The sequence below is a fragment of the Oryzias latipes genome, chromosome 24 (assembly GCF_053564925.1).
Source record: "Oryzias latipes strain Hd-rR chromosome 24, Olatipes_Hd-rR_3.1".
In the NCBI taxonomy this organism is placed as follows: domain Eukaryota; kingdom Metazoa; phylum Chordata; class Actinopteri; order Beloniformes; family Adrianichthyidae; genus Oryzias; species Oryzias latipes.
The window spans coordinates 11365052-11377960 of record NC_136260.1 but is presented as its reverse complement, the minus strand read 5'-3'; the positions used below and the strand labels follow the sequence as shown (position 1 = coordinate 11377960).

The 12909-nt window shown below is 41.9% G+C and overlaps 1 protein-coding gene across 9 annotated transcripts in view; it reads right to left on the bottom strand.

Annotated features, from left to right (window-relative positions):
• Positions 1-6: 6 nt before the first annotated feature.
• LOC101162260 (kinesin-like protein KIF13B) overlaps positions 7-12909 on the bottom strand; it is a 28510-nt gene continuing 15607 nt past the window's right edge. For 2 of the 9 annotated variants that reach the window (XM_078942426.1, XM_078942431.1), the window contains 20 exons: positions 12647-12829; positions 12424-12581; positions 11284-11416; positions 11044-11187; positions 10939-10962; positions 10766-10865; positions 9391-9517; positions 8813-8868; positions 8593-8711; positions 8342-8518; positions 8175-8267; positions 7849-8001; positions 7675-7752; positions 6356-6412; positions 6153-6216; positions 5799-5917; positions 4369-4443; positions 3684-3752; positions 723-1842; positions 7-637 (listed from right to left, as the gene is read on the bottom strand). In XM_078942426.1, the coding sequence (XP_078798552.1) occupies positions 393-637; positions 723-1842; positions 3684-3752; positions 4369-4443; positions 5799-5917; positions 6153-6216; positions 6356-6412; positions 7675-7752; positions 7849-8001; positions 8175-8267; positions 8342-8518; positions 8593-8711; positions 8813-8868; positions 9391-9517; positions 10766-10865; positions 10939-10962; positions 11044-11187; positions 11284-11416; positions 12424-12581; positions 12647-12829 (3294 nt within the window). In that variant the 3' untranslated portion in view covers positions 7-392. The remainder of the gene's footprint in view (positions 638-722; positions 1843-3683; positions 3753-4368; positions 4444-5798; positions 5918-6152; positions 6217-6355; positions 6413-7674; positions 7753-7848; positions 8002-8174; positions 8268-8341; positions 8519-8592; positions 8712-8812; positions 8869-9390; positions 9518-10765; positions 10866-10938; positions 10963-11043; positions 11188-11283; positions 11417-12423; positions 12582-12646; positions 12830-12909) is intronic. The other 7 variants (XM_078942427.1, XM_078942429.1, XM_023953262.2 and 4 more) reach the window with 7 other exon arrangements.

Here is a 12909-nt window from a genome sequence, read left to right as displayed (position 1 = left end):
TCAGGCGACAGCAGAAGAGAATTTATTTAGAATTGATAGTGGATTCAAACCAACATCTGATTCTTTAAAGCAACACTTTAAGGCACATTCTTATAAAAAAAAACATTCCAGCAGACGATTCAGATTAAAAGTGGTTTTAAAATATCTGTAAGCCAAAAAAAGCTTTGCATTAGTGAAAGAAATACTTAATGTTTAGGCCATAAAAAAAAAACCTCCATCTGTAGTTTGAAGCTTCGTCTTTCAATGACTGGAATAAATACAATCTGATTTTTAAGTTAAAAGTAAGGAAATGTTTTCTCCCACGTCCATTAAAAACGTTTTCTGAAGCTTTCAATGTGGAAAAGATGCTTTTAAATAAAGAAGTCTTTGAGTCCAGAACCGAACGACGCCTGTCAAGTGTTCCATGATTTGCGATTCTCCCCCTTCTTGCGTCCCGGCGCCACAGCCTCACCTTTAGCCAGCACCGTAAGGGAAGTCAGGTTGGGGTTGGACCCCGAGAGGCCGGTGCTGCTGCGTTTCTGCTGCTGGCGACGGGGCTTGGCTCTGCCCCGGGTTACCCTGTCAGGCCTTACCAGCACGCCGTAACCTGGGTTGCAGCGGAAGTACTGCTTCCCACCCACAGAGCCGTCGTTCTTCCCTAGAGGAGAAGAGTTTATCCAGGTTACAGAGGGGAAAAAAAGGAAATATTTCTGAGTAAAAGGATTTGAGGCTCTTCCACTCACCTGCTGGTACCTCAAGTTCAACTCCGATCCAGGTCCCCTTGGCAAAATCTGTGGGTCCGACGTATCGCACAGTCCCGCTCTTATTGGTCCCAACAGTCACAAACTCTCCTTCCTTCAACCAATCAGGAAGAGCGACACAAGCATCTTCATCTCCCTCGTCCGAGTCGGAGATTATTTCCAGATTGGTTGTTGGGACTGAGAGGTTCAGTCCGGTCCCCAAGCTGGTGGCCCGGTTCACCTGTGCAAGCGTACCCACCTCTTCACCCACCATCTGCTGGAAGGACTTGAGGTCTGAAGACTTGACTTTCTGGATCTTGAAGGGGTTGGCTGCTGATGAGGCAGCTTTTGTAGACTGAGTAGGATCAGTTTTGGCAAAAGAATCAGAGAATGCTACCTCCTCTGAGGCCGAAGGCAGGAGGGAGATGTTGCTTGGGCTGGAGGTATCGAGCTTCAATTGTCCTTCAGGTGGAGACTGAGGAAGATCTGGGTGTAGAGTTGAGCCTTCAGGCACAGCTGAGGCCTCTTGAGGAACAGCGCTGTCGGAAACGGCCTCTTCTTGGTTAGGCTCCTGCTGAGTTTCACTGTGTTGGTCTGCAGCCTCCACCTCTTGATGTTCTGGTTCAGAGTGGTGCGTCTGTTCTAGCAGCTCTGGTTCTTTGAGCTGCTCTACATGATCAAACTGCTCTGAAGCGGCCTGATCTGTTAAGCTGCTATTTTCGTCAGTTTCTGAAGCTACATCTTTCACCTCATCTGTCACCTGGACTTCTTGACTACTCTTCGCGCTTGTCTCTTCTTCCTCTTCCGTCTCGTTGCTACGGCCTGCTTGTGACTCCCCGGGCTCTGCTGGACCTTCTGGGAGCTTCTTCATCTCATTTTCCACCTCCTCTTCACCTGGCTCCTCCTCGAAGTCCCCAACCTTTCCGGAGGAGGAAGGCAGGTCCCAGCTCAGAGTGTAGACGTCTGACAGCGTCGCCGTGGAAACACTGGTCGACATGTAGCCGCTGTCGTTCACCAGGCAGGAGGAGAGGTCGTCCACCTCTGGGACTATGGGAGGTGGGAGGGGGACAGATCCTTGGATCTCCATTGGGGCGTCAGCGGGGACTGATTCTTTGACGGGAACCTGGGAGAAGACATGATGTAAAAAGCAGCAGAAGATGGACTCGGAGCAGCAGTTCCGGCGGATAAAAACAATAAGCGGATTATTCCCAGAAGGTTTAGCACCAGGGATGCTAAAATGAGATGTCTAAGTCATTCATCAGCTGGTAGCTAATGTCTTAATCCCCCTTTAGTGGGGAAAAAAATGGCTCTCGTTTATAGAAATTATTCAAATAAAGAACATTTTCTCTGTGGATGCTACTCATTTGGGATGCAGCAGGTCTCATCTGCTACAGCTGATGAACTAATCTAGGAGGAGCTGAAAACCTAAACGAATATTTGTGAGTTCGCTTCAACAAAAGATGTATCCACTGTCGCCATGACAGCGTGGGCTTTTAATTCAAATGCCGGTCTTTTTTAGACGGGACAAAAGAAGCACGCGGCTATATGACCTCTGCTGCTCTCAGCGCAATTTAAGCAATCTTGCTGCTCGTGAAGAGGAGCCTATATCACAATACATTTCAGAGTGGCTCTCAGAAAACAATCCCGGCAGGACGCCTGTATAAGTGGAAAAATAATAATGCAGCATTATCTTGTTTAGATTTGTTCTGGGCGTCAAAATGCTAGTTTTTGAAGCAATAACATGGCATCCTAGTATACTACATAATGAAATTTTTTTGTTCTGGGTTGGTACACCTTAATAAAAGAAATGCTATTAAAACTTTTGAGAAGTTTCTATACACTCTGGCCTCTGCAGCCTCCATCCATCCATCCATCAAACCTGCTGAATCCCTTTTGAAGTCATGAGGTTGCTGGAGCCTGAACAGGTTGCCAGTGTCTCCTCACACGCATACCTAGGGGCGATTTAGGATCACCTGTGAAGCATGTTCTCAAACTGTTGGAGGAAGCTGGAGTGCTCGGAGAAAACCCACATGAGAGAAACTCCACACAGAAAGATCCCAGCTGGGATTTGGACCAAAGCCTTCTTGCTGTGAGGCAGGAGTGCTAACCACTACGCCACCGTACCTCTGCAGCATTTTTGTTTTTCATTTTAAAAAGATGTTTTGATACAGATTGTGAATTCTCGTATCATAAAATCATAATCTTTTTGAGTCAATACTAGCAATTTTCGGTTTGGTGGATGGAAGGAACCACAGATCTTAAGCACAGCAGAGGAAGTGTCATGGTTTGGACTACTTGGTAATGAAAGTATGACTAAATGCAATCGGATATCTTTATAGAAGTGTTAACCAAAACCTTAGATGTGCCTGAAAACTCAACCCAAATCTGTTTTTTAACAAGTAGCTTCCAGAACAAATTTAAGAAATTAAAATTCTAAACTGGAACAGAAATGTTGGATGTTAGTATAAACTCACTTTTTAAATATATTTATTTTTAATATTAAGCTTTTTTAACACTCTTTACACTTATTTTATAGATGGATGCAGTTGTTTGTTTTAATGATTAAGTGATGCACTTTTTATTTGGCAGTTACAAATTATTTTGATGTTTTTTTAAAGGATTAAACACCAACCTAAAAGCACTTTAAATGTTGTACACATCCATCTGTCATATATTCATCCATCTGTTCGGACATCTATCAGTCATCCATCCATCCGTCATCCATGCATCTACACGTCAATCCAACCCTCACCCATCCGTCATCCATCCAACAACCCCAGCTGGCTTTCAATAGACATGAGGGGAGCTGTTTGTTTGGAAAGCACAAACAACTGAGTGAAAGCTGTTTGTTTACAGAGGAAATGCCTCAAATTCCTCCTAGCTGATGGATCAAACAGAAAGGCAGCCCAGAATGGAAAAGTTTGCAATTTGATCCCGATCAAACATGAGATTTGTTGGACTCACTGGCTGCTGCTGGCGGTTGCTCAGGTCCTCCTCCACGCTGGGCGACTGCACCACGATGCGAGGCAAACTCTGCAGCAGTGAAGGAAGGACACAGAAGAAAACTTCAAGAGGCAATCAAAGCATCATTTTCCTTCTGTGATTAAGCCTTCATAGAGCTCTGTTTAACCATTCTTCTCGGTGTAACAGGACACAAACACTGACCGTCACATTCTCTGATTCGTCTCAAGACAATGAGGCCCTGTGGTTGCCTGCTTTATGCTTATAATTGTGTATAATCAGTTTAATGTGTTGAAAGTTCTGACATTTGTTCCTGTAATCAGTCGACTGGATGCCGACGTGAGATCCTCAAAGTGCAATTAAAACATTTGTTCTTTGGCTCGTGCAGAGATAATCGTGATAAAGTGCTGGAACAAGTACAATGATTGCGCCTTAATTGTAATTGCTTCCATTATATAGTTTCAGCCTTTTTCAGCATTGGAGTCAGCCGTAACAACATAAATTATCTGTCAGCTGATGAAACATTCTAGGATTTGCTTTGTGATCATTTAGGAAGAGCATAACACTGAATCAACCCAGATGATTCACATGTGAAGGTGGATTTTCATCATGATGATTAGTTCAGCTTTCAGCAGTGCTGTCCATCAAAGTCAGGCATTTTTAATGAGAGGATGTTAGGATGACCTACGTGGAGGACAGGATCTAGACCGGCCAGCAGGTCAAACACATCTATCCTACCCCTGTCTGCCTCGGAACAACAAACCTGCAGGTTAACAAAACACGTCTGAGGAACAGGGTGGCCCAGGTTCCTTTGATCACTTTTAAACACGTCAATGTATGCGAGACGGTGAAACTGCAAAAAGGTCACTGATGTTAACCACTTCCATGGAAATGGTGTTTTTAACATGCTCTTTTAGCATTTTTCTGAGGATGGAAGACATTTAAAGAAAGTTGAGCTTAAAATTTTACTTCTGAGTATATCTTTTTTCGAAATGGTTGTGAATCAGGAGCAGACGAAAGAAATGTTACGTTGGGACTGTGAGGAGCTGCAAGCTAGCGGGAAACAGAGAGCTCTCAGCAACAGGGAGGGATCGGGGAGTTGCTTCGAGACAACATTCCCATACACAATTCAGAACTGAATTCCTAAAGAACTCATGCCACCCTGCAAAATCTATGTCCCAGAAAACGACCCAGGTTCTTCGATTGTGGCTCAAAACGCATTATTTTCTCGTCTTTTGCAGTTTGCTTGCAGCTAAGAACTCACAATAAATCTATTTTTTGCGATAAAAATTATGATTTTGTAACTTATGAAAAGCAATAAAGGATGCAAATATTTGCTCTTTTTTTTTAAGATCAAGTTTTGAATCCAGTCAGACAGTTGAAGCCCAGCCATCAATTGCATCTCTACCAAGAACTGATTTCATTACCACAAGATTAATTCATAAATACGGGACCAGCTTTTAAAGATTTGTTCATCCCTTTGGAAAAAAAGTGGAATTTTGTTGCATTTTTGGCCCATTCTGTATTGAGTATGATGCAACGCTTTAATAAAAAATAAAACAAATTTAGGTTTATGGCAGCATAACAATAACTTTAATATATCACCTGAACCTTCGAGATCATTATAATCCCAACCAAGCTACTGAATAATCTACAGGCTAATATAAAAATTAAAAACAACTAAAAGATTCTGTAAATTAACAAGAATAGTAGATTAAATTGAAAAAGTTGCCTTAAGGATCTTAAAGTTATATCCACTGTTTCAAATCATTTGTTCCTTTTTTAATTAACGCATCCTATTATTCATTTTTTATTTATTTATTTATTTTTAAAGAAAAATTCTGGTGACAAACAAAGTTAAGTATTTCCTTCTTCTGTTCCTCATTTATTATTTTGCTTGAAGTCTAAATTTTATGAGTACATCAAAAGGTAGCTTCTTCTTCCTGCTTCACTCTGAGCTCTAAAGCTTTCATTCTCTGAGTACTAATTGTCATTTGAATTAGTTTTGTTGTCATGACAACAAAGGAAATAGATCCATCTTCTGACTGATAGAAGTTATTTTTAGATTTAAACTGCACTGACGCAGAGAGCCTGGTGGACGCGATGAAGGATGGATACCTGCTGATGGGCGGAGGTCTGATCTCCACCATCATCCTTCCCACCAGGAAGCCAGGACTTCAGCAGCCTGGGTACAGCCGTCACTGGAGGGAGATAAGACGCAGCGAAACCTGAATGTGCTGGAGAAAACAAGGGCGGGAGAAGAAAAAGATAAAAAAAAAAAAGGAGTTGCTTTTTAAAGGGGCGGGGGGGGGGAGACAAGAGGCGAAATGAGATCCAGAGTGAAAAGACAGATATAGTTGGCCACTGGCAAACAAATCAAACATGCAGCAGATGAAATCAAAGCCAAGAAAGCAGGAAATGCTTTTGAAAGCTGGGAATAATCGCTCAGAAGATAAAGGCTTTCAGACGTACTTGTCTCTGTGTTTGTGCGTCTGGATGAAGGAGGTCCACAAAGGTCTTGATGGCTCTCCCAGGCCTTCACACACAGGATGGAACAACATGAAAGTGATATAAAGAAACATTTCAATCTATATTATTCTCTTATTCAACACAACAAGGATGGAAGGAAATGGAGTTATTTTAAAAGGCGGGTTTAGTAAAAACATGCACCTCACCTTCAAGTTAGGGATTTTATAAGTAGAGGTGCGGAGATCCAGATTGCTGCTACACAGCTAGTTGACAGGGTTAGGAGTGATGGTGTTAGTGAAGCTGGTTAAAAGCAACAAGTGAAATTAACGTGTCATTCCTTTTCTGATCCGTTTGTCCCTTTCGGGGTAACAGGGCTGCTGGAGCCTATCTGGCCACTTGTGGGCGAAAGGCAGGACACATCCTGGACAGATCACCAAACTGTCACAGGGTCACAAATCACACACCCATGCACACTCACATTCACACCTATGGACAATTTAGAGTAACCAATTAACCTATGAAGCATGTTTTTGGACGGTGAGAGGAAGCCGGAGTCCCCGGAGAAAACCCACACATGCACGGAGAGAACATGGAAACTCCACACAGAAAGGTTCCCCATTGATATTCTGGTTTAGGTCCCCCAGCCGGGACTTGAACCGGGGCCTTCTTGCTGTGAGGCAAGAGTGCCAACCACTGCTCCACAGTGCAAATTAGTAAAAAAGAAAAGGTCAACAGCAGTGGGCCCCGAACTTTTTAATTTCAGACAACATTTTCATGTACAAGGCTGAAGTGGGAGTCCAGTTTTATCGTTTTCTTTATTTTGACTGATGTTATTTGCATGTATTTATGTGCAAAGAAGCACAAAAAGTGATAGAAATTCATGCTGGCCACGTATTTGAACCCAAACCCTGCTCCATTTATGTGCAAACAGTCACTTCCTTCTATTTTAGCTTTCAGTTTCCCATAACTTTTAAGGGTAAAGTTCATCTTCATCCTCTGTAAAACATCTGCAGCTGCTTTAAACTTTATTTGTACACAAGATTTCATGTAGGAACCATTCAAATGTGATATAGATTTTCCCCCCAACCCACAACTGTCATAGAGAAAAGCTAAAAATATCAGACGCCAACTTCAGCCTCGACGAGGACGAATACAAAATACATAAATAAAACTGTCACTAAAACTGGGGTTTTCTAAATATAATGATAAACATGAACCTGACACATGATTGAGCTACTTGACATGTGTCAAGAATGAGTCGGATGAGATGGAGATAATCCAGTAGCTTTTCAAAAGAATAAAACTTCCAAAAGAATTAGACTGTAAGTATAACAAACATTTATGTCAACCCAGTGGTACCACAGATCGGTACTGGTCCAGGGGTTGGGGACTCCAGGACTTAAGCTTCCCTCATTTCAAAGGCAGCTAAATGAGTGAAATCAGGCATGTGCTTTTACTGCATATCCAAACTGAAGCCTCGGAGGTTTCTTCTGCATGTTTCTGCAGAAAGACTTCAGCCTCTTACCCGGTGGACGTCTGGAGAGCTCAGGTGACTCCCAGCAGCTTTTCCTCTGACTGACAGTTGTTCCCTCACAGCCACTTCCTGCTCACACAAGACATAAAACACACAAGTTGTGAATTTTAAAATGTAAAATAGTATGCAGACAAACTTAAACCACCAAGAGCTGCAGTCCCAAACCTGTCTGAGTCTGTCCAAAGTGAGGATGTTTTCCACACTTAACACGCTGCGTAGGTATTTTTCTATGGCTGCGTCGCTGTCAGCCGACTGGTCGTCCTCGGCGCTGGCAGCCAGCCGGGCCAGCATTTCCCTGTCTTCTGGACCATGGAAGTCCTGGAGAAAAAAGGTGCAGGTCAAAGCAACTCAAAACACATTGCACGACCCAAATAGTGTCTGACGAGTTTTCTTTTGCAGAAAGTGATTAAACTGATATATAGCATCCACAGTTTAATTGTTACGTGAACTGGAGTTTAACCGGAGTGTAACCAGAAACGGTTACTACTTACACCTGGGATGTTGGAAACAATTTCAAAGGTGACACCACAGGCGGAGATGGGACTGCGATGAGACATCCTCTTCAGCAAGCTCTGGGCGAAACCCTGCACAGCACACAGATTGTTCTGTCACCACAGCTCCTGTCTTCAAGTCAGGAAACCTGCAAACCGCCAGTCACCTGCTTCCCTGTGACGTTCACACAAATGCGCTTCCTGAGGAGCAGCTGCATGTGGGCCGGGTGGCTCAGCTGCACCACGGTGCGGACGGTCAGGTACACCCTCTGGTCAGCGGAGCCCGCTCGGCTTAGCTGGGGGCAGTCGTGAATTGTGGAGTCCCAGGATGCTTCCACCTTCACCTGCATCCCGTTCAGGTCGCATACTTAGACATTTCTGACCGGGTCTGAAGGAAATGTTGGCCTGGCCCCCTTACCTCTGGGTCATAGTGTTTAACAATCTGCAGTTCAATGAAGTCATCATCATCTTCCCCATTAAGTAACGCATCGAGCCCTCCGGTCAGCGGATCCGACAAACTGGACTGGAAATCATCAGCTGGGCAGGGAAAAAAATGAAATTTAAACTACTTTAACTTTTTAATTGATTAAATAATCAACTAATTGATGAAACTATACTACAAAAATAAAGAAACAAACCACTGAGATCCAAGAATAGCACAGGAACGTGAGTTTCCATCCCTGGAACAGGAAGTCTATAGACACAGAGGCCATGATATATCATTCAAATGGTAATCGGTTAGACAAATTAAGACGATAGATTTAATTTTAGACCCCTTTTGTTATACAGATAGTTTAGTTTAGCTAATGTTAGAAAATTTGCTGTGATCTTTGCAAGCTGAACCATAGAAATCCTGATTTTTGGGGGGATTTAGCCCAGATTTTATATAGAAAAATGTCTCACATCATTCATCATTCTAGTCACTGCAGGCGTAATTAAGACAAGCTCAATTCTGTCGCAACACACAGCATTGCTTCAGAAAACACAGTTTTCTTCAAAAACTCTTTTGATCTTTGATTGCTGACATTCCTAAGGTTACTTTCAAGTTCTACTTTTACAAGATGCAGAAGAAACGGAACAAGAGACGTTTTAGAAGCAGACTAGTCAGTAAAAATACAAGAGTAACGTAGCACTTGAGCTGCCAATCTAACCATCTAATGAGTTGTATTTGTCACTCTGTCAGGAAATGAAGTTTTATATTTACATAAGCACACACCTTTGAACTGGCGCCCCGGGGATGCCGCTGCCAGCCATCGGCACCAGAACAGCGTTTCGTTCCTCAGTGAGGGTCAGACGACACTCCAACAGCTGGGATTCCCTCTCAACGTCCTCCTCAGACTTGTCTTGATGCACACACACAAAAACACACGCACACAAATGAGGACCTTTTGGGTCAATATCCCCCATTTTCTTTTTTTTCCCTTCACTGTGTAAAACGGAAATTTTCTTTATCTTTCAAAAACTTCACATAAACAATGTAAACTTGTTTTTTCATGTCAGTATTTACCAAAAAAAGAGAAAGTTTAAATGAAATGCTCGTGTTTTTGAAGCCTAAGAGGGACGCAGGGATCATAAAGAAGCAACTCCAGTAGTTTATGAGTCTGGAAGGATTCTAAAAACCATTCAGACATAAAATTTTTGAGTCACCACTACTTTGATAATAATTCATTGCTTCTTATTTACAAAAACAATTTCCTCTTGTTTTATTACTTGAAAAAAGTTTCACCGCATCCAAGAGTTGACACCAAAAAACAGTAATGAACTTCTGTGATTTGGTGACAAATTTATGTAAATATAAGTGTCATCTGCATAAATGTGATGTAACATCTCCGACACAAAGGGAGCATGTACGGGTTAAACCCCAGAGGTCCAAAAGTTGAACCTTGAGGTACTATACATAATCTGCCCTTTCATATTCATAATGAAAACACTGAAATAACCTATTCCATGTACAATCCTCCAAAAGGGTTACTTAAAAATAGAAAACATTGATGATTAGTTTTAGTCTGCACAGAGTTTACACAGTTCAGACCATGCAATACTAAGAAAAACAAACTCCGAAATGACATTTCAGACCACGCAGCCCTAAAACATTACAATGAAAACTCAAGTCTCTATTTGGAACAGCAGCTTTCAGTCGAGAGAAAAAACACTGACGGACTAAACAGATTTAGATCTGAAAAAGTAAAACAATAAAACATTTTATTTTTTTTGTTTAAAAATAGGACTAGGGGACCAACATCTTGTTTAAACTTCCAAATTAAACTCTACATAATGGCAGTTTTTCTAGAACTCCCGACTAGCACCAATGTATCTTTGTTTTCTGTAGACGACATTTTAAACCTGAATATCTCCCAACTACTGAATTACCTCCTTTTGGTCTCTACAGAGGATTTTTGGGACTTTTTTAATGATACCAAAATGTGAAGGGATGGGGCTGAGGGAATTGTAGTTTTTGGTGGATTTAAAACCAATTTTACCGGACAAAATCTTTTTTCTGTGGGAGTCAGGAGGATATTTACGCCCATAGATAAACCGTTTTATTGCATCATTTTCAAAAGGCTTAGGTGAGCTGTCACAGCCAATTTTACCTGGTTTGGAGACCGTCTTCTGCAGCTGCTGGTCCAGATACTCCTGCCTCTGAGTGATCATGTCCAGCCAATGTTGTCTCATCCTCTCCAGGTCCACCTCCTGCACACAGACACCTTCATTCCCACTGCACAGATGCAGACGTCTTCACCTAAACAGGCTATGATCCACCAACCTGATAGCTGTCCATGTCTTCATCCTGAAATGTTCAGTGAGAAAATTAGTTAACTTTCTGACTTGAACTCGGGCCGTTCATGAATACTAGAGGAGAAGGTCTTACCAACTGTGGTCTACTTTTGACGTGACGCACTTGTTGAACTCTTATATCCCCGACAGACACAGACAGGATGGAGGCTGTGATGAGAGGCATGGTGCCCGAGTCTGGTACCGAATGCAGCCCCACCCGAATGCGTCGGGACTGACCCTACAACGAGACCAGCAAGTAAAAAAAAAAAAAAAAAAAAAAAAAAAAAAACAGCACATTTTTTAAGGGGTACAGGTTCAAATCCGCATGGTGAACCTGTTTGAGCTGAAAGATCCCTCCTGTGCGGACATCACCAGCAGGAAGAACTTCTACAGGAGTGAACTCCCCCGCCTCAGTCAGCTCCATCAGCTGCACCCACAGCTCCAGATGCCGGGTCACCTCGCTCCACCTGCAAGGAGCCACAACAATCAAAGAAGCATTTTCTTGGAAGCCACTGGTTTACATTTGCCATCATTTTTCTCATTTCTTGTCCATTTGTCTTGGAAATATTAGTTTTGACAAATCATCTTTAAACATAAAGGTACATTCACAGAAAAATATACTGTTTACATTCATTTGACTCTAAGAAAATAAAACTAATTGAGGTTTTTTAAAGAGGAAAACAACAAAAACATTGTTCAGGTTGGGAAGTTCTCAAATTTTAAAAAGCTTGGAAAAAACGATAAACATGTTGTGTTAAGAGACAAAAAAAACCATTTCAACCTGTTTTCTTCTGCTAAAGTTTTAGTTTTAAACCTAAAGAAAATAAATTCAGAAACATAAAACGATTTTGAAGACAAAAACAAACTTAAGTAACTCAAATCCGGTCGAACAATTTGAGTCGTTTAAAAAAAAAAATCAAAACAAATATTCTCTGTAAAGAAAAACTTCTAACTTGTGCGTTTTTCCTGGTTTTCCTTCATCAGTGATGCAACAGCTCCGTCATTAAATACTTCTAAGAAATTGCAATTAATTTTTTCAGGATGTGGAATTAATAAACCCGACTGAAAGCAACTGAACTTTTGTCCTGCATCTTACTTTGCACATGAAAAAAGAAATGACATGAGTAAAAGTTGGAATATAATACTTAAACATTATCCCAGTGAATGGGGAAATGAATGTTACACTGTATAATAAAATGTATTTAATATATATATATATATTTTTTTAATCAAAAATGTTTTTTTTAAATCACAACATTCTGTATGAAAAGCTTTGCCAAACAGTGAACTTAGTCCAGTAACTAGTTCTCAGTGTATTCTTATGTAGTTTGTAAATGTTGTAAAAGTCCTTTTTCACAATAAGACTGAATGTTGAGCTGCTAATTGCTGGTGTCAGCGTTTCTCCTGGAAAATAAGCATCCCCTCGCCTTTTGTTCTGCTCTCATTGAGTTTTTACAAGTTTAAATGACTAGACCTCTCTCTGAGGGATCTGGTCTTGGCTTGGATCACTCCCAGATCCCAGAGTGCCAGGTTCCTGCGGTAGTTGGCCTGTTTGTGGCCATACACTCCAATAGCCACCGACCCCTCAGCCAAAAACTCCACAAAGTCCTCCGACACTGGAAGAGAAAACTCCTGAAAGAGAAAAGCAGAGGATGGAGAGTTGTGCCTTCTATAAGCAGCAGCAGGTCTTTTTTTACCTTGGCAGAGTCAAAGACCACATTGCACTGAGGGTCTTTGGAAGCTGCTGTTGCCGAGGATGAGCTGGACGGCGTCACCTCGGGGACGGTGAACACAGGCTCCTCCTGCCCCCAGAAATGATACTGACAGAAGACAAAGTTGGAGAGGTGGCGAGGAAGACCTGTGGCCTGGAGGATTTTCACCTGAGAGAGACAAAGGAAGAGAATGCCCTTTAAATGTGGGTAAAGAAGGAAATACAGAAGCTTTTAGCTTTTAGTTCTTA